Below are 21895 nucleotides of genomic sequence, written 5' to 3'. Positions count from 1 at the left end.
TACTTGAGATATGTGGTGTGTGAACTTGAGTTTACTTAAAAGTGGGAGGACAACCAGTGCATTTATCCTTTATATTGTGGCAGTAGGAGTAGAGAGAAGTGAATACACCTGAATAAACTGATTAATGAAAGCCCTGTTGCTTTGTTACTTTGTAATCTATGCTGAATCGCTAGTGAGTACAGTGGCCACGATTTGCCCACCGAGTTAGCATGAAGCAGCATTTACGTTGAGCGGGGGGGGGGGTGCTCCTGAGAACGGAAGCCACGGCCGTTAGTTGCGACGCGCATGGGTTTCTGTGCGTATCATTTGTATAGAAATAGAAATACAAAATGTTCTGTTCAAATGACGCGCGTTATAACCTTAGGCTAATTGCAAAAAAAGCAGGGCATGCGGGAAAGTAGCGAACAAGGTTACTAAATGAGCGAAACCACGCACGCAATGCGAAACGCCTGATGTTCCGGGAGCTTTGGACTCGAGACTAAAGCATGTCGATGCTTTGAAGCAAGCACAGAAAACGCCAGTGGCTAAGATATGTTATAAGGTCGAAGTCTGGCTCAGTTGGTACATGACGCTGAGGCAAAAGCAGTCAAGAAGACGCCGCACAAGGGATAGAAGTGACACTCACAACGACTGGATAAGTTAAGATAAGCTAAGATATGTCGCAGCGATGCATTTGAGGGTTTACACACGGTTAAATGTAGATAAACGTGCACACTGGGCGCCCGAGCACAGCCATGCGAGCCGCGAGGGTGGATCTCGATGGAACGCTCCCGCCACCTGTCGGCCAAACGGAAAACGGAGACACAAGCGAAGCACGGCGCCGGCGGAGAGTTTGTGAACTGAACCTAGTCTAGTAACGTTGTTCTAAACTAGTGTTACGCGTGTTGGACTGGTAAGATGTGCTTTGCTTTGAAGGAGTTATTCCTGCATTTCACATGGCACACGATTTCATTCGATGAAGACTTCGTAACATTGTATAAATGACACATCGTATAGCAAATTTTATCGCACATTGCAGAACGCATTGTATAATATCGTAAAACACAGTGTAATACATGTGCGCATTTATGCTGCAACTGCGTGTGCCTGAACTAACGAAGAGAAATTGGGCCTTCATCAGGTGTGTTGAAACAACCTTTAGCCTAATTTTACTTGGCCTACAGTGCACGCTGTGAACCGGTTAAAGCTTTTGGCATTTGTATTGTGCTACCATAAACTACCTCGTACAATGAATGTGCAGTAAAATTTTAATGTCCTGTATTACTCTAAAGAGATGCATTCACTGCACGTAATCACGGCCTAATTACTAGAATACAGTTAATGGCAACAATTTATTTCCCCTATGCTTTCAGCGACCTAAATGACTGTTGGATTCATTTAGTTGTGCTTAATATTGTTACGCATATCGACAAAGAAAACGAAGGCCGGTGAACGTGCTTGCCGCTCCGAGGCAACTAGGAAGAAGACGACGACGCTGGGAGATCCAACCTGTTGGCCGCTCCTGCGCTCACCTTCGCGACCAAATAAACGGCCCCTCCAGTCGTACACGTCTCGGTCTCCTTCGAGCGTAACAGAGTGGTGGAGGTGCGGGGTACGCGCTCAGGACGACGGAACCATCACTGCTGCAGCTTCGTCGAAGCCGTCGACTCGCCGGCCTCCCGCCATCTGACGAGATTGTCTCCGACATGCCCGAAGAAGGAGATGCTCCCAGGGCAGCACCTTGCGGTCCGTTGCAGTACTACCGAGTCCCACCGCCCTTCGGAGGAAAAGCGGGTGAAGACGTCGACGCGTGGCTCATCCAGTACAAGCGAGTGAGCAAGTCCAACGGATGGGACACAGCCGCTCAGCTCACCAACGTGGTCTTCTCCTTGACCGACACCGCACTTGTGTGGTACGAAAACCACGAGGATGCGCTTACAACGTGGGATCTTTTCGTTGAGGAGCTAAAGGCGTGTTTCGGAGACTCCGTCGCGAAAAAGAAGCGTGCTGAGCAGACGCTGTCGCAAAGAGCGCAGCTACCAGGTGAGACGTGCACGACATATATCGAAGAAGTATTAAGGCTGTGCAAGATAGTCAGCGCTAATATGTCGGAGGAAGATAAAGTCGGGCATTTGCTAAAAGGAGTGGCTGAGGATGTCTACACTTTTCTAATCGGAAAAGATACCCTCAGTTCTGTGTCCGACTTCATTCGGCACTGCAGAACTTTTGAAACGTTGAAGATGCGTCGGATCACGCCAAAGTTTGGTCGGCTGGCTAACGTTACAACTGTTGCCAGTGTAGACCCGAGCCCTTGCCTTGACATTTCCTCGACCATTCGACAGATTGTCCGCGAGGAACTCTCCCGCCAAGAAATGTTGCGTTCAACTGCCGACCATCATGAGGTGTACACGCCACGTGATGCTACAACTGCGCCTCTTTCGGCCCCTTGGCAACGGACGATTAGCGCAGCGGCTGTAGAGTACAGCCCAGCCCCACAGTCAAGGGTGACAACGCGCGTTCCAGCTCCGCGCTATGATCGACGCGCTCAGCGCACGCCTCCCCGACGACCGACGTATCGTCATGACATCCCCGACGAACCCATCCGCTATACACGAGCGAATGATGACATTCATTTCACTGAAGAGCAACCAAGGTTTCGACCTCTGCCGGTGTGTTACTCCTGCGGTGTTCCGGGCCATATATCACGGTTTTGCAACCGTCGTGTAGCTCCGCGATATGGCCCACCGTCAGAGTTCTCACGACCCTCCGAACGGCCTCGCGGTGTCCCGCGGCCGCCACCACCTGGCAACGATTATTGGCCAAGCAACTTCCGGAATCACTCCCCGGCATCTGACAGGAGTTTGACGCCTCCACCGCGACCGCGTGCTCCTCGTTCTCCCTCACCGCTGCGTCGCACCACGTCCCCTTCGCCACCGGAAAACTAGCTAGCGCGGCCGATGGAGGTGAGGTCGCTGGAGATGTGCTAATGCCAGAAATACCTCCTGTGTGGATGCTCAAAAACAAAGTGCGTGTTCTTGTGGATGATGTGCCTGTGATGGCCCTGGTGGACACAGGGGCGACGATTTCCGTAATGAGTGTTCTTTTTAAAGACGTGTTAGGGCGCAAAGTTGTTTTTAAGTGGGACGAAACTTCAAAGTTCTGCGGAGTGAGTGGCGAGCCGTTGCGTCCTATTGGCGTGTGCAGTGCTGACGTGTCTTTGGGAGGTCATGTTATTACGACGGAATTCGCGATTATTCCCCGGTCGACCCATGACGTTATTCTGGGCATGGACTTTTTGCGGGAGTGTGGTGCCACTGTCGACTGCCGCACAGGGAAGATATTTGTGAGTGGTCTTCCATCAGGGCTCCTGGAAAACCCTGTAGAAGGCGAAACTACATTGTGTGTTTGTGGCGATACTGTCATACCCGCGTCATCTACCGTTCGTGTGCCTGTTGTCTGTAGCGGCGCCGATTGCGACAGCTTCGACGCAAGCGTAGAGCCGGTACACGTTAACTGCGTGAAGAAGAATGTGTTGGTTCCCCATTGTGTGGTGTCTATCAACAGCGGACGCACTGGCTTATGGACTGTAAACTGTTCTTCAGAGCCCGTGATGTTACCAGACGGTTTGAAATTGGCCTGGGTCAGCAGAGACCACGCGCCCTTATCGGTGGCCGAACTAACAGATGTGCCGGAAGAACCTGGAGGTCACAGTTCGGAAACGGCCCTTTTGTCCATGATAAATAAGTCCCTTAGCACAAGCGAACGGCGAACATTAGTGGGTGTGCTTTCGAAGCATGTTTCGGTATTTGACTTTGCGCAGATGGACAACATACCCTCAATCCCTGCGTCTCGAACACGCCATACCATCAACACGGGTTCGGCCAATCCGATTCGACAAAAGCCATATCGTGTTTCACCATCAGAGCGCCAAATTATCAACGATCAAGTGCAGGAGATGGTGAAAAAGGGAATCATACAAGAGTCAGCCAGTCCGTGGGCAGCTCCAGTGATTCTCGTTAAGAAGAAAGATGGATCTTGGAGATTTTGCGTGGACTATCGCCGGTTGAATGCCGTAACAAAAAAAGACGTGTACCCACTCCCACGTATTGATGATGCAATAGACTGCCTACATTCGGCCTCTTACTTTTCCTCAGTAGACTTACGATCCGGCTACTGGCAAATTCCGATGCATCCTGAGGACAAGGAAAAGACTGCCTTCGTGACCCCTGACGGGCTCTTTGAATTTAATGTGATGCCTTTTGGCCTGTGCAACGCTCCGGCGACGTTCGAGAGATTTATGGACACCATTCTACGCGGCTTGAAGTGGAACATCTGCATGTGCTACCTCGACGACGTCGTCATCTTTGGCCGGACATTCAGTGAGCACAACTCGCGTCTGGATATAGTTCTGAACTGCATCCGAAACGCTGGCCTAGTTTTAAACTCGAAGAAGTGCCACTTCGGAGACCGCCAAACCCTCGTTCTCGGGCATCTCGTCGATAAGGATGGCATACGCCCCGATCCCCAGAAGACAGCAGCCGTTGAAGCGTTCAAAGCACCGCGCTCTGTCAAGGAGCTCCGCAGTTTTCTGGGGCTTTGCTCCTATTTCCGCCGCTTTATTCCCAAATTTGCTGACGTCGCGCACCCCCTCACATGCCTGCTACGAAAGGACATTCCCTTTGAGTGGACTCCGGAGTGCCAGTCTTCTTTTCGTCAACTGAAGTTTCTGCTGACGTCACGACCTGTCCTTCAGCACTTCAATCCGTCGGCCCCAACAGAACTTCACACGGATGCCAGTGGCGTAGGTATTGGTGCCGTCCTAGTCCAGCGCTACGGTGACCGCGAACACGTCATTGCATACGCAAGTCGCTCACTAAGCCGGCCCGAACAGAATTACACTGTCACGGAACAAGAATGCCTGGCAGTAATATTTGCGATCCAGCGGTTTCGTTCTTACCTGTATGGGCGACCATTCACAGTCGTCACCGACCACCACTCGTTGTGTTGGCTTGTCAACCTTCGCGACCCTTGTGGCCGCCTTGCGCGCTGGGCGCTTAGGCTGCAAGAATACAGCTTCACCGTCTCTTACAAGAGCGGCCGACGACACGCCGATGCGGACTGCCTCTCGCGTATGCCACTCAGCACTACGGACTGTGACGCCGATGACTTTGACCACGTTATAGCTTCTCTGTCGCCTAATTTTCCAGACCTCGACAGTTTCAAAGTAGAGCAGCGAAAGGACGCAAAATTAGCACCACTCTTCAACACCACGTCCGCCTCTACTAATGCGCGCCATTTCTGCATGCGCGATGGACTCTTGTACAAGAAGAACCTTTCCGGCAATGGCGTACGTTTTCTTCTGGTGGTGCCGGAGAGCCTTCGCACAGCCATTATGGGTGCCATGCACGACGACCCTACGTCTGGACATTTAGGTTCTGCGCGGACGCTCCACCGGACTAAGGAACGTTTTTATTGGCCTGGAATGCAAAAGTCTGTTGAGATGTATGTGGCCAGCTGCATGCAATGTCAGCGCCATAAACGCCCATCTACTGCTCCAGCTGGTCTCCTCCAGCCGGTGCCACCTCCAAGCACACCTTTCCAACAAGTGGGCATCGACTTCCTGGGCCCTTTCCCAAAAACGGCTAAGGGCAACCGTTGGATAATAGTTTGTGCCGATTACCTGACACGCTATTGCGAGACGGTGGCCGTCCCCTCCGCAACGGCCAATGACGTCTCATTGTTCCTGCTGCAACACGTCATACTCCGACATGGCCCACCTCGCGTGATCATCAGCGACCGTGGACGACAATTCACAGCGGATGCCGTGGAGGAGCTTCTTCGTTTATGTGAGTCCCGCTTGCGTCACTCGACACCCTACCATCCACAAACGAATGGGCTTACGGAGCGCACCAACCGGACAATTATCAACATGTTGTCTATGTATGTCTCATCCGACCATAAGAACTGGGATGACGTGCTACCTTTCATCACATATGCATTCAACACCGCCAAGCACGAGACTACCGGCTACAGCCCTTTCTTTTTGTTGTACGCTCGTCCACCCCGGCACACAATCGACACTGTTTTCCCTTTCTGTAATCACGAAAACGTCACAGTCGCCGAGACCCTCTGCCTTGCTGAAGAGGCGCGTCGTATAGCTCGATTACGCACCTTGGCATCTCAAGACAGAGCGAAGGCACGGTACGACATTCACCACCGACCTGTAACCTATCGACCCGGTGATTTAGTCTGGCTGTGGACTCCTACACGGAAACGCGGCTTATGTCAAAAGTTTTTAGCCACATACGATGGACCATTCGTTATCATCACCAGACTCACAGAGGTCACCTATACTATCGCTCGCCTTACGGCGAGTGGTAGACGAGCTGCCAAGACCCAAGTGGTCCATGTCGCCCGCTTGAAATTTTTCACGCCGCGACAACCCGACTGACTCGCCCGGCGGCCTTCGTCTGCGAGGAGAGGAATGTTACGCATATCGACAAAGAAAACGAAGGCCGGTGAACGTGCTTGCCGCTCCGAGGCAACTAGGAAGAAGACGACGACGCTGGGAGATCCAACCTGTTGGCCGCTCCTGCGCTCACCTTCGCGACCAAATAAACGGCCCCTCCAGTCGTACACGTCTCGGTCTCCTTCGAGCGTAACAATATAGAAACGAGCCCCTTGGAATTTACGAAATAGGGAGGTCTCTATACCATCCTTAGCTTCGCTCTCTGTTCGTTCCATTAGCTTCCCGAAATTGTATATAGGGTGTGAAACGATGAGATGTTGTGGTCACGGTGAAAGTAACGGTACCAGGGTAGAGTGTCACGTCATTGAAAGTGGCATATCCATGAAAACATGAAGAAAAAGAAGAAAATGAGGTGGGGCATGCAACCTGCAGTCATAGTGTACCATTTGTGGGAATATATTAAGGAAACGTAAAAAAAAAGCCAACAGTTTCGTGTTATGATAGCCACATGATGGCCTGCGCAAAGTAAACGTAATTGTTTTACACCACGACCATACTGAAAAAATTCACACGTACAAATGCTACTGTGCGAAATTTGAAGCACTTGTTCTGCGGTGACCAGTTGGTAATAACACGCGATCAGTGAGCTCTGAAGTGAAGAAAACAAAAAAAATAATTTTGCACATGTGAAACTGCTACTGTACACTTCTGTTATGCAATGGCAATATTTACAGCTGTAAGGGAGAAACAATTAAATGTCAATAAGCGTTATATATGATCCTGCGCCGTCCTTATTTGGTGGCATAAGCTGTAGGTAGCCGATGTCTCATTATTCGCAGCAAGGGACAGCCTACAAAATGCTATTTTGTTGCTGTGCGCTTCCACTGTGTAGACTGTAGCGCCTTCAACGCCCTGATTTTATCACATAATCACTATTCACATCATTACCGAGCTCCAAAATAAACACCGGTATATATATAGACAAGAATCTACACAACTATATCAAGATTTACACTAAGCGACGAAATCAAATTATTCTAAAAGCGATCAACGGATGATACCTGCTAAATAGTTGAAACATCATCCTTCGTTCGGTCAACATTGAATGAAATATTCAGGACATCGGAATAGTGTTTAATAAGTAAACCAACACCGCCTTGCATATATATTTATGCGTACATATTTTTCCTTGCCAGCGAAATGTAAGAAACGCGTTTTAGGCAATCGTAAAAATTGCATGTAGGAGAATACCACAGCCTTAGTCAGAAAGGCATTTTAGGTTGCGATATATACGGCTCCAAGCAACCAGACCGCGGTTTGCGCCCAATGATTACAGTGTACGCCGTTTTCATGTAAGGTATTCGTGTACCGGACGCGACACGAGATCACTCAAATGTTCCCGTCTTACAGAACGGCGGCTTTCACACATCTCTGAGGCTATTCCCTTATTTTTACGTTGCCATCGGCCTAATTTCTTTTGATGACACCATTCAAATTTCAGCTAGGTAATTCGTCGTAGAAAACGTTTACGTTAACAAAAAAAAAGGTATACATACCAAAGAAACGACACAGACATGTGTACTTGCGCCCCATTGCTCGTTTGGCTCTTTTCTATGGCCCGTGTTCGTGTTTTGTGCACAAAACCTTGGGTAGCTATGCACCAACTAGACCAACAGCAAACGTTACTAAGCCGTTCTAGGTAATTCAGAAATAGTGGGCGAGATAAACAGAAGAAAATTGTTCATGCTATTGAAATCGTCACGCCAGCCACCTGTGTAAAATTTTTACACTGTTACGGTTGGATAAAGGTTGACTGCGTTTATTTACAAGATGAGAATGAGATACGGCAATCAGACGTAAAGATAGAGTCCTCAGGCCGCACCAGGCACCTTCGTCTTCCTCCTCCACAAGCCCGGCCCATACCATAGCCCGGCTCATACCGTAGTAATGCCCGGTTCACAGGCGAAGTCCGCTGGGCTTGTCCAAGTCACTGGAGGGATGAAACCTCTTGAGGCAAGCCACATGCACCAAATGCGTTGGATCTGACCGACGACGAGGTGTCGTCAAACGTGCCACGACGTACGTGAAGCCGCTAAAGCGCTTTACAATGACGAATGGGCCAGTATAATGCGGTAAAAACTTCTGGCATAAACCGCGTTTGCGTTGGGGTGTCCACAACCACACAAATTCACCTTTTTCGAATGAAATGGCATCGTGGCGTCAATCGTACCGCTGCTTGGAGCGACCTTGCGATGCCAGTGTGCGTAGGCGAGCAACTTGTCGGGCTTCTTCAGCCCGCACAATGTGTAGGCCACTGAGTCATCGGCATGGAGCGTAAACGGGAGGATTGTATCGAGCGAGCTGCATGATGACCGAGTGTAGAGCAAGTAGAAAGGTGTGAAGTCCGTGGTCTCGTGCTTCGCTGCATTGTACGCATAGGTAATAAATGGTAAGATTTCGTCCCAGTTTTTGTGATTGGACGAGACGTACATGGCAAAGATGTTAGTAAGAGTGCGGTTTGTACGTTCTACAAGGCCGTTCGTCTGGGGATGGTATGGTGTCGAATGTTGGAACTGCGAAGTGCAGAGGCGAAGCAATTATTCCAGAGCGTCCGCGATGAATTGGCGACCGCGGTTACTGATGATTACTGGAGGTGGACCATGGCGAAGAACTACAGAGCGGAGCAAAAAGGTAGCGACACCGACAGCTGTGGAATATGGTATCGCAGCGGTTTCGGCGTATCTGGTAAGGTGATCGACGCACACTATTATCCAACGGTTGTTGTTCGAAGACCGCGGAAACAGGCCGAACAGGTCGATGCCAACATGCTCGAAAGGCGTAGTAGGCGGCGCAACGAGGTGAAGAAACCCGTGCGGGGCGCTTGTCGGTCGTTTGTGAAGCTGGCACTTCTGGCAGCTCGAGACGTATCGCTTCGTAGAATGTGGCATTCGAGGCCAGTAAAAACGCTCCTGTGCTCGATGTAAGGTGCGAATGAGCCCAAGGTGTCTTGACGTTCGATCATCATGCATAGCACGGAGAACGTCGCATCGACGACTGTGAGGTACAACCAGTGAATAACGTGCGCCACTTGCTGAGTAGTTTGTCTTACACAACAGTCGATCACGGAGGAGAAAGAGACCACTGACTTTGAGACTACGGGCATCAGCGAACAAAGGGTCTAAAGATAAGTCGTTGAGTTCCCGCTTGAAGATGTTGGCGTCAGGAAACGTGAGAGACCGCAGCAAAACAGATGTCGAAGGTATCTGCACTATCTTTCGTCGTGGTCATAGGTAGGCGAGAAAGGCAATCAGCGTCTGAATGATGTCTTCCACTTCTATACGAAATACTGAAGTCAAAATCTTGGAGTCGTAAAGCCCATCATGCAAGGCGGCCAGAAGGGTCTCGGAGGGTAACAAGCCAACACAACGAATGATGGTCCTTCACAATCGTGAATGGACGGCCGTAGAGGTAGCAACGAAACTTCTGGATGGCGAATACAGCCGCTAAACATTCTTGCTATGTCACCGTATAATTCCTTTCAGCCTTGCTCAGAGATCGACTTGTATAAGCAACGACAGGTTGTGCATTATTATGGCATTGAACAAGCACACCTCCGATGCAAATTCCACTTGCGTCAGTGCGAACATCAGTAGGAGCAGAGGGATCGAAGTGACGAAGAATAGGTTCTGATGACAGTAGAAGCTTCAGTTCAGAAAAAGTGGCGTCATATTCAGGTGTCCACTCGAATGGGCTGTCTTTTCGCAACAAGCTTGTCAATGGGCGCACAACGTCCGCGCATCTGGGCACAAAACGACGAAAGTAGGAGCATAACCCTAAGAAGCTGCGGAGGCCTTTTAGCGTCTGAAGCAGGGCTGGGCAGAGATACTCCGAAAAGTATTCCGGAATACAGATATCGAAATACATGATATGGAAGCCTAAAATACAGATACTGAGATACATTTGCCTTTAACGTAACGGGATATTTCGGAGATACTTTTGCAATAAGAAGAAAAAAGTATTCCGGAATACAGTTACTGCGATATAGATAATGGAATACTTTTTTTATTTAAAGGATGCTCATACTACGCAAAGACACTTATCAGTGCAGCATGATGTTGTAATTAAAGTTACAGCGCATCGAAACGTTCAGTTCCTTTATTTATTTATTACAGTACCCTCAGCGCCATTAAGACACTGCAGGGGAGGGGGGCGGACAAAGTACACAATTAGTAATAATGACATAATTACAAGTATCAATTGCAATAAAAATACACTATTTCACAGCAACAGTAACAAGGATTGGACACCGAAATCGACATACTTGGCGAACAAACTAAGCTATACTAGAAATAGCACACTTTAAGCAAATAACTCGAATCACTAATGAATCTCTTCTAGTGCACTAATGAACCTCAGTGAATTGAGAAAAAGCACACATTTATTTTGAAGATCTGCTTTGCTAAGAAGGTTGCTGGGTAGGCTTCTCAAATAGGCTGTCTTCTAACAGCGTCGGTTCAGCCTAAGAACAAGACTCACGAAAGAAAAAGAGTGTTTCTACCGCTGAAGGCGAGTACACATTCGTGTTATAGTGAATAAATACCGCCTTCATAGCCGAATTGCCCTGCAGCGTGGCGATATCTCTTCTCGGTTCATCAAGATACCGAAACACTTCCGCCCTCACTTGGGTTGTTCTGGTGTTTAGAATCCGAAGTCGGTCCCCATCTTCGGAATCCTCAGCCGTCTGACCCTGTCGGCTTCAATGAAGCTGTCACCACCACCGACACTCCCAGCACCCATTTTAGAAAGCCGTAACAGGCGAAGTCGGCTCCGGCGGTGGGGGAGCCTGCTACCACAATAGACCGTTTCACGCATGTCATCAATTAGGAACGCACCCTGACATTGGAGAGGTGGCTGAAAGTGCGTGAGATAGCCATCTTCTAGTCACTTCCACCGCGACTACGGGAACTGCTTTTGGAAGTGTCGCCGCTTTGAGAACTGAACGTCCGCGAAGCATTGCAAAGCCTGTTCCAAGGCGGTATCCGCGCGGGAGGTCGCGAAGTAATGGCTTGCCACCCGAAAAAAATTAGGCGTGCTGCACTGACCTTGAGAGACAGCGAAGAGGCCGACAACACTGCCCCCGCGATTCTGCCGTCTGCGTTGTCGCGCGCTTTACCACATGGACCATTCTGTGCTTGAGGGGAAACCATCGCCGCCCTGTCTGTCGGCGACCGGCGGCGCGCCTTTGCTTGTCTTGGCACAAAAAAGAAAAAAAAACGTCATTCCCGCATTGGAAACACACCTCAACTCATTTCCGACAAAAAACAACAATGTAACGAAATACCCGTGTCCTGCATAGTATCGCGATACAGGCGATACATCGTAAATGTATTTCATTACTGAGATACAAATACATTTTTCAAATGTATCTCGATACAGATATGCAGATACTCAAGAGTATCTCTGAAATACTATCGCGATACTCTTGTATCGCGATACTGCCCAGCCCTGGTCTGAAGTGGTTTGAATGTGCTGACTGCTTCGATTTTGCGGCGATCTAGCCTTGTCAACCAGGTGACCGAGAACTGATTCAAACCGGCAGTTCTTAGAGTTCAAAATCAAGCCGGCCTTAGCAACACACTCTAAAACAAGGCTCAAACGGGCGTTATGCTTATGAAGGTATGCACAAAAATGACGACGTCGTCCAGGTAGCATAAACACACCTCCCATTTGACACCACGAAGGATAGAGTCCACAAATCTTTCAAAGGTAGCGGGAACGTTGCCAACCCCAAACGACATCACAATAAATTGGTACAGTCCATTAGGCGTCACGAATGCGGTCCTCTCTTTGCCTAAAGGCTGCATAGGTATCTGACAATATCCCGATCGTAGGTCTACTGAAGGAAAGTATGAAGCCGAGTGCAAGCAGTCAATTACATCGCCAATACGAGGCAGCGGAAATACGTCCTTTTTGGTGAGTCGTCTGTAATCAACGCAAAACCGCCACGAACCGTCTTTCTTTTTAACCAAGATGACCCGCGCTGCCCACAGGCTACACGACTCTTCGATGACACCCTTTTTCAGCATTTCCTGAACCTGGTCGGCCATAAACTTTGCGCTCCCATGACGACACTCGATAAGGTTTCTGCCGGATCGGATGAGCAGTGCTGGTATCAATAATGTGCTGAGCGCGAGAACATGGTAGAGGTAGTGGCTTCTCCTCTTGGCAAAAGTCAAACACAGAAACATGTCCTTCCAACAGGTGGAGTAATGTCTGCTGTTCGTGTGAGCGTAAAGTGGTGCTAATCATGCCAGGGGCGTAGCCAGGGGGGGGGGTTCAAACCCCCCTCGAAATTTTTAGTGTTGCTTGCGTATATATACACGCACACATACAAACGCACGCACGAACATACACAAAGTATGGTTGAACCCCCCCCCCCCCGAAAAAAATTTCTGGCTACGCCCCTGAATCATGCCTACAATCTGCGACTCGCAAGAACAACTGCGCTCGCAAGTGACTGCACGTTTTTCGCTTTCATCGCTTTTTAATTGCAGCAATAGCATCTTTAGTGGAGTCATCGAACACGCCGAGCTTTATTCCTCGAGGGAGTACAGCCGGCATTGGCGAACAGTTCAGTGCCCACAGAAAGGCTGCTCCTTCATCAACCGATACAAGACAACGAGGCACTAATATGCCTTTCTTAGCACATTGAACGATGGCAGGATCGACGACGGCGTCGGAGGATGTGGCAGATATTGGAGCGAATACCGCAATGGACCTCATTGACCACGTCTGTTCATCGGAAATAATCCGACAGGATTAAGTACTTCCCCACCAACACCACGAAATCTTGTTGGTTCGCCCCAGGAAAACATAACTTTGCGGCCTATGCAATTTTTGAAAGAAATACTCATAACTGAAACTGCGGGACCAGTTTCCACCAAAGCACTCGCACAAAAGCCATCCATTAACACACGTACCTTGTTCTTGGTAACTGGCGGATGCATCTGAGGCAAATCTTATTTTGCGACCTGACCTCCATCGGCCGCGCCTGCTACTTTCCCGGTGGCGGCAGTTATGACAGTCATCGTCCCGGTGAAGGCTAGCGATGCATTCGGCCAGACGGAGGCGTCAAACTACGGTCGGACGCGGGAGAACTGCTACGGCGATTCTCTCGCCGTGAGGTACTGCTGAAATAGGTGGGCCGATGACCCTTGTTGTGACCAGTGGCCGCTGGAGGAAACACTGATGGGGAATCATACCGTGAGGTGGGCTCTCTCTGTCGACGACAGAACCGAGCTATCTGCCCGGCGACACCGCAACGGTAACACACATAGGAGTGGCGGTACGCATTGTACTCCTGGAAGGCATTGCGCTGACGTGGTGGTGGCACAAACGTGTATCTTCCTTCGGCTCTTGATATCTGTTGGCCGGCTGGCGGGGGAACTGAAGCGGTGTTCGTACCTCGGCACCGGGTAGTTATAGCGCTGTGGCTTCGGTGATAAGCCCGACCTTTAGTTGTAGTCATCGACACTGCTGCGGCCATTGACACGTGGTGGTGAGAGGGATGTGGCACGGGTGTAGCTTCGTACGGCGTCAGGCGAGCATTTCGAGTGAGCTCTTTTCGAACACTCGCAACGGTGGTCACATTCGGTAGGCGACCGAACTTGAAAGCGATACGCTGCATCTTGAGGGTCTCAAATGTGCGACAGCGGCGTATGACATCGGTTACTGTGCCAAGGCTCTCTTTGCCGATGAGAAACTGATATTGCCACGCGCGTTTCTTATTATCACTTTCGCTGTATTCGGTTTTCGCCCACAAAGACTGCCAGCAACGCTCAGCGCAAACCGCGCCTCATTATTCGAGAAGCTTCGCGATAATTGTAGATCGTTTCGTTAAGCTTGCACGCAAGACGCGAACACTCGAGCTTATTCTACACCTTGCGTGACAACCAGCGATAACGCTGGAATATTGGACGACACATGTATAAATGACGACACGCTTCACCGCTTGTCAGTTTTTCGACGGCCGACGCCCAATTAGCTGCTATCAATGTACAGCATACATTGCTGTAGTTTGAGTTTCCATTTCCCGGCCACGAGTATCGCCAAATAAAAAGTTTCATCTTGACCACGCCAGCTGTTGTCTTCCTCGACTTCACGACCCAGTGACAATATACATCCTCGGCAATGCCCTTCAGTAGGTGCCGAACTTTGTCCTCCTCTGGCATGGAAGGGTTGACGGTCTTGCAGAGCTTCAAGATAGCCTCGATATAGGTCGTACTCGTTTCTCCCAAGATCTGGGCTCTCTCCAGCAGCGTTTGTTCCGCTTGCTTTCGCTTTGCTACGGAGTCTCCGAAACACTCCCGTATTTCGGACACGAAGCGATCTCATGACGTGAGGGCATCCTCCTGGTTCTCATACCAGATGAGCACTGTGTCTGTCAAGAAAAATACTGCATTGGACAGCTGGGTCGCCGCGTCCCACTGGTAGTACTTGCTCACCCGTTTGTAGTGTTCGAGCCAGTCGTCCCAATCCTCGCCAGGTCTGCCACAGAATGTGCCAGGCACTGTCAGGTCCTGATGCAACCAGGGACAAGGCACGCCCGTAGCTGGCACTAGCAGTGCTGCTGGGACTGGTGCAAGGTTTGGAGCTGCGGGAATCCGGTTTCCGTCTTCGCTGTGAGACATCTCAACCGCCAGTGGTAACGGGGGCAGTCCAGCAAAGCGGCGGCTTCGGCGTAGATTACCCAGCACCTCCACCACAAAACTGTTACGGTTGAATAAAGGTTGACTATGTTTATTTACAAAATGAGGATGAGATACGGCAATCAGACGTAAAGATGGAGTCCTCAGTCCGCACCAGACAACTTTGTCTTCCTCCTCCACATGCCCGGCTCATACCAGAGTCCGGCTCATACCGTAGCAATGTGTTCTTTCGCGTAGCACTTGGCTTCAAAAATATCACAAACGGTGACAACCGTATACTGAGCCTACTTAAAAATAACATCTACACCATTCCAACGTCCTTAAATTCTCTACATTACATAACGTGATCATGAGCAAAGCTGGGATAACCTACTTTAATGTGAGGCCTGCCCTTGAAAACCTGACTTCTGCACAATAACTTGTGCACTATGAGTAGGCTCATTTTGAGCTTACTATAATTGCGATTGCGGAAATAGCTGAAAGATTGCTCATTTTCGTATCGCTATTATCTTGTAGACGATACGACAAACTTTTATTATTAACTACGCGATCATTATCCTAAGGTAGGCCTCCCACTCTGTGACAGGATGTTTTACCTCGCGGAGCCACTGAGTGAAACCACCTAAAGCTTACATCCCATCTATTGCCAATAATTACCATTTTTGGTGCTGTAAACATTAATAGGTGACTTTATTACTTCTACAAACCCCATTAAGTCTCTTCTATGGAAGTTGCATTTATGTTCTTACTCGCTCGTGAGAAAGCATTGACTTTAAAGCTAAGCTACCTGAATACATGAATTATTATAAATATAATCTTACTTTGTATGCAAAATGAAGCTGTTCACGAACGAACGGGATCGCTGCGGTTGTCTGTGGCCACAGTGTGCAGAAACGACGCGAAATTCAGAAATTCGAAAAGACATCTTCAAGTCCTGTTGTTGCGTTACAAGCTTAAGCGAAATCTTCCTCGGTTTACTTAAGCTATAAATCTCTCTCTCTCCTATTTCTGTTATGTTACTTGGGACGTTGCGCAATAAATGCACTCCATACCTATTGTCATAATTAAAAATGTGGGAAGCTTCGACTAGTGGTGCAAGGCTGGACTAGGCGGAGCTTGTGGCCGACCTAGATTGCTAGCAAAGTCCTAATGAGCATGGTGTTAATTAGCACTTACTTTATTGCGATGACCTTAATATTATAACGCCCTAATTAGTATGGTATTAATTAACAAGGTCTTATTTAGCATGGCCTTAATTAGCTCTGTCCTACTTAGCGCGGTCTCAGCATGGTCGTTTAAGTTAGTATGATCATAATTAGCACGGTCTTAATTAGTAAGGACATATCTCTCTTTCCGTTCCTGTCTGTATTTTTTCTCTTTGTCTGTCCATTTCTTTCCCTCTCTTTCTCTCTTTGTTTCTTTTTCTCCTATTTATCTGTTCCGTACTTCTCTATTCTTCAGAAAGCGCACGCATTGAAGAAACGGCTACATTACACAGCTGTTGTGTCAACCTCAGTAAGTGTGCTGGAGAGAAGCCTTAATTATTATCCGCCAGATTACTAGACGATACAGAAAAAAATGTATTTTAACTGCCTCTATTCAATTTCTTCAATGTACATCGCCAAGAGCAAAATGTCTGTATTTATAGTGTAAAGGTGTTTATTGCGCGCTGGCGTAAGGGTCGACCGGTAGCTCCTCCAACGGCAGGATTCACGGTCTCCGAGCGTGCGTTGTGCGCGCTAGGCAATGTACGCGCTAGGCACAGCTTAGTTTTTTAGTCATGCGAAACGGCAGAACAAAGGGCGAACGAAAAATAAAAAAAAAGAAGATTTGAAAGAATGAAGGGAGTTCACTGTAACAATCAGGACTTTCTATTATTTTCATTGAATACACACCCAAAATACGATAAGACGTTATTGCATCCTATTACACCCCCGTGGAAACGTGGTCGAGCGCCCGCAAAATATTGTTCACAGCAGCGCAACGCAGCCATGGAACCAGCACTGCCCACTGGTGCGTTTTCAAATCTATGATGTCTGAAACGAATTATCTCTTTGATCAGGTATAGAAACTTACAAGCAAATAGTACTGCGCCTTATATAAAGCAATTGTTGGAATCGAGGAATCGATAAGGGCAATAAACTTCGAGGAAGGAAGCAAGAATATAATGGAGCGAGAAAGGAGCAGGAGCAGCATAGAGAGTGTGGCAGAATGTTTTGAACCCAACTTACGTAACTTTTTTGTAGACTGATTTTATTTCGCAGGCTGCTATGGATTACATTCTCTACGACATTGAATTGGCGAGTGTTGGTGTGCAAAGCTCAATGCAGGAAATGTTTACGTTGCCAAGCGCGCTCAGTTCATTCATGGTATTGTAACTCTAAATGATTGTTTCGAAGCACGAGTAAGAATTTAGTCAAAATATGCGGCTCCAACCATTTCGAGTAGCAAACACAGCAAGGTTTTGTTATCGGCTTATGTGCCTTACCTAGGCAGAATGCGTTATTATTACAACATGCCTTCGTATATAGACATTTCGTCACTCATTAAATATGAGTTCCGCTTTCCTACAGAGCCGTAACACTTCTGCGGTTTGTGCCCCGTAGTCCCGCAATTTACCTCAAACCTTATGCTCGTAGGCAACACCGGTCCCATTGCGCAAAAAAGAAATATTACTAATCACTTTCACACTCAGCTGCACCACGGAGCTTGGAAGGAGAGAATATAGAAAGATGCGTGAAAACGGCACTCAGGCCATTTTTGTACGTTAAATAAGGCTCATTTTCTATCCACTGAAATGTCAATATCCGCAGTACTGATGGATACAGCGCCAAAAGCAAGGTGACACTCCTCGTTTTATGTTTACATGCTCATCACTGCAGATAGATTATGCGCAATAATGATCTTTACGTAAGCAGATAATTAACAGAAAAAGGGTTGCCCACTTCTGCGAAAAACTCTTCCACTTCCAGGAAGGTTGGCTGCAACTGGTGGTGTACTCGTGGCTCATCGATGGCTTGCTTGATTGTCTTGCCTTGCCAAAGAGTGCGCATTGCGACCTGTGATAAAGAGAAACTGAACTTAATTAGCACACAGTTGTGTTTGGCAGATACTTCACATTGAGAATTTTCACGCTTTACGTGCACAATGACAAAATAGCGCTTACCCTTAAAAAGAGAATGCTCGACCATATGACCGCATGAGAACAAATATGAAGAATGCAATCTGATACGTGTGCATTGTTATATTGTTTGAATAATATACAGCCAATCCTTAACGTGTCACGAAAAGCATATCGCCTATAATGCCGTCACACTGGTCAAAAATTACAGCAAGGTGAATGATCAATAAAGACGAGCTCGAACTACGAGTTAAGCTTTCACCGTGTGCTTTGAAACAACAAGAAGCGCACACAGTTATGTCGAAGCATTACTTAATGATCCACAAAACAACGACATCACTAATTGACGCCACCCGCGTGCCGATAGCATCGCTGCTAAGACCGCTTGATAAGACCGTCGCAATTAAGTGTACGAAGTGGTGACGGGTAACGTACTACGCAAGTGTAGCCTGTACTCAAAATTAGCGGTCGTTGACGAAGTCCTAGCAAAGCACTCGGCGTCGTCGTTGGTGCTAATTTTGTATCAAATTTCTTGGGAGGACACTGCCACGCGAGCACCGGCAAGGGAGTCGCCTAACAAGCTCTGGTCGACCGGGCCCGGACGGCGGCAAGAGACAATGGTCTTCCGGACTAGGAGGTCCAACCACTAGAGACTCAACTTGTTAGAAATGAATGTTTTTTTCCTCTCTCTCTCGGAGATCAACAATATTCCCACGCGCACTTCTTTTTCTATTTTTGTGTGACCGGCCCGCTACACATGTACCACTCCCTTGCGCAAACAGCACCCGGATGTCCGGGAACATTCTCGATTATTGTAGAATCTTTCCATAAGATTGTACGCCCAACGCAGTCAACTAACTCTATTCTGAAACTAACCGGGCTACCATCGACAGCTCTAGAATCTTCGACGTCAGATGTATAAATGCCGACACGCTCTACTGCTGATCAGATTATTCGATGACCGACGACTGTGTGCGCCGACACCGTTGCACTTCGAGTGTCATTGTTTTTCTGGGCACAACTTCGCCCCATAAAAGTTTCATCTGTACCGGCTGCGATTGCTTTCTTCACCGTCACTACCAAGTGACACTATCCCTTCCAGCAGAATATGCGAAGTGCAGTGTCGGGCTTTGTTAGAAGAAACCGTAAAGTGAAGAAAGAACTGAAGGTACCGTACATCTGTATGCCCGATTACACCCATATGGGCGTTTTTTTGTGTCTGTGTCTAGCTCACGCCATTACAAGCCACAAAACGGGAGTAAGAAGCAGAAATACACGTATACATTGGGCGTATTTCAAAACTTATACCCGGCAGATGCGAAAATTTTTGTTGGTCTAATAGCTCCGCTACAACCAAACGGCACAAATGGAGCGGGGTATTTATGCATAATTACGCTCTACACCCTCTAAAGAAACATGGCTGATCCCTCCGTCATAGGAAACGTATAACACGAAAGTGAAACGTGTTTTCACTGAAGTAGTGCTTATTGTGTAGTGTTATAGATACAGATATATGAGAGCTTGTACAATGCCTATTCGTGTGTGGCAGCTATAGCACCGGTTGACGTGGATGCACCTATGTTGACAGCATGTCTCCATCGCGACGAGTAAGGCCCATGATCAATGTTAAACCGTTCTGGTAAATGAAGTTGTGAACATGTATTTGGACATAGCGAATCGTGAATCCCGCGTAAAGATGATATCAACAAGCCCATAATTAACGCTGGTACCCGACATGCACTTCTGCAAACTTCGTCAATTAAAGAGAGAAAAGGCATTGTATGCGCTTTCAAGTAATGGCTAACCGATGCCTGTGATCATGCATAGACTTCCATACTGCGCTTCAGCAACACAGGAGGCAGAGGTTCGTAGCTTGAGCCGCAAACGCGTGCGTCCCGTTGGCCTCTGTATCGCTCCACCAAGACACGACATTGGCCCGTCGAAATCGTGTTCTTTGTGCAACGCGCATTGCAGCAGTTTTGTTGGTGCTCTCGCAATCGAAGCAGTCGGCGGCTGAGAAATCCCGTCGGTGCATGTGGAAACTGGGCTACTCCGATGAGCCGGCGCACGCTAACACGAAGCGAAAGGCAAAGAAAGTAACTACGTCTAGGGTGCCTCGGCGACGCCAGCGCGGCCAGTGTCCCTGGTTGGTAGCGAGAGGCTTTAACTATGACCTCCGATATCGCACGCAAACTCGGAGTAAGCACTAGTAACTGTCGATCGTGACGCATTACATCTCCGCCTCTCACAGGCGGCGGCATCGCCCCGCTCCGCCTACCGACACCGTCGCAATTAATAATCCGCTCCTACAAGGCAGCTAAAAGTTCTTCAGAATCCCTTTTAGGAGTAGTAGCTGCACTAGGGCGCTTACTACAAGCTGCGTGGATATTGACCACGCAGCTGCATACCTACAGCTTTTGTGAGACGCTAAAGAACACCAGATGGTCGAAATTTCCGGCTCCCTTGACTACGGCGTGCCTCATAATTATATCGTGGTTTTGGCACGCAAAAACCCAGATATTATTTGTGAGGCGTCTAAATATATATGCAGTAAGCCAAAGTGCAAGCTGTAAAAGCACATGCATACGTCACTTCAAGTTCGACCAGTGCTTGATCCATAGTTCTTTTACTGAGTCTACGCATGAATATAACCTCCACGTAGTCAATCAGCACTTGTGCACACAAGCCCGCCAAATAGCCGCAGGGCGCAGTGTATAATAAATATTGTAAATCATATTCCAGTTCACTTACCAGGCCCACGCCACTGGTGATGCGCGATCCCCCGGAACCTCCGATACACATTTCTGGATTTCCGTCTTTGTCAAGGATGACGGTGGGCACCATGGAAGACTGAGGAATTTTACCAGGCTTGATAAAGTTTACGGGCGAAGGTCTGATACCGAAGGCGTTGATAAGATGTGGCGTGGAAAAGTCGTCCATTTCGTCGTTCAGCACAAATCCACTGCCCTCGGGAATAACTTGGCTCCCGAAACTTGCCGTAAAAGAAAGAGAAAACAAAGCAAACATGCGTTTGCATACAGTTGCTAGATAGAGATATTTCACTTCCTTCAGAAAACTGAGTGGTATGTGGTGTAAAGAAGTTCAAATTGTGATGCCGATGTCTTTCAACACCCGATCGGTGTTATTAACAAACGCTCAGGAGATGATAAAGGTACTTGCAAGTGGATATATACTTCATCGAAAAATTTTCAAACTCTGCCATTCTAACAAGACTAACGACACTTTCCGAAATATCTTCTACCTTTAGGGAGGGAGGAATACAGGGAGGGGGAAGGCGGAATGGGACGAGAACACAAAAGACAACCTAACTCAATGCGTCAACTTCCAGCTGAAGCTTTATTCACATGCCCAGAACATAAATGGCAACCCGAATTTGGCTACATAGTACAAAAAGAAACTCTTGAATAAAATATTTATTTTCATTGTAACGCGACAGATAAAAACGCTGATACCTAAATATTGCATGTTCTGCATATGCCATGTCTCGATTAGCTCCCGAGTTTTCTGGGGCATGATGCTTGCGAACAATGTGTGTTTTGCTAAAATGAGATGTACGGCCGCAGTCTTTGTAACACATTCACAGAACTTCCACTCTGG

General features: G+C 48.1%; 1 protein-coding gene across 1 annotated transcript; it reads right to left on the bottom strand.

The window, feature by feature from the left end:
* Window positions 1–14838: 14838 nt before the first annotated feature.
* On the bottom strand, window positions 14839–21273 carry LOC119385320 (scoloptoxin SSD20-like). Its single transcript, XM_037652785.1, has 3 exons — window positions 21029–21273; window positions 18102–18215; window positions 14839–15027 (listed from the first exon to the last, which is right to left on the bottom strand). Exons 1-3 carry the CDS (start codon window positions 21215–21217, stop codon window positions 14839–14841), a joined length of 492 nt encoding a protein of 163 aa, XP_037508713.1. The 5' UTR covers window positions 21218–21273.
* Window positions 21274–21895: the final 622 nt, after the last annotated feature.

Source organism: Rhipicephalus sanguineus, chromosome 3, assembly GCF_013339695.2.
Source record: "Rhipicephalus sanguineus isolate Rsan-2018 chromosome 3, BIME_Rsan_1.4, whole genome shotgun sequence".
NCBI lineage: Eukaryota > Metazoa > Arthropoda > Arachnida > Ixodida > Ixodidae > Rhipicephalus > Rhipicephalus sanguineus.
Note: the sequence above shows the minus strand (reverse complement) of the source record. Positions and strands in the feature narration are given on the sequence as shown.

Excerpts from the sequence above, each read along its gene's own strand:
- LOC119385320 (XM_037652785.1), bottom strand. The coding sequence starts at position 21,217 with ATGGACGACTTTTCCACGCCACATCTTATCAACGCCTTCGGTATCAGA. Across the intron at positions 18,216-21,028 it reads TCACCAGTGGCGTGGGCCTG|GTCGCAATGCGCACTCTTTG; the intron begins GTAAGTGAACTG and ends TCTTTATCACAG. Across the intron at positions 15,028-18,101 it reads TGGAAGAGTTTTTCGCAGAA|GACCTGACAGTGCCTGGCAC; the intron begins GTGGGCAACCCT and ends TGGTTGCATCAG.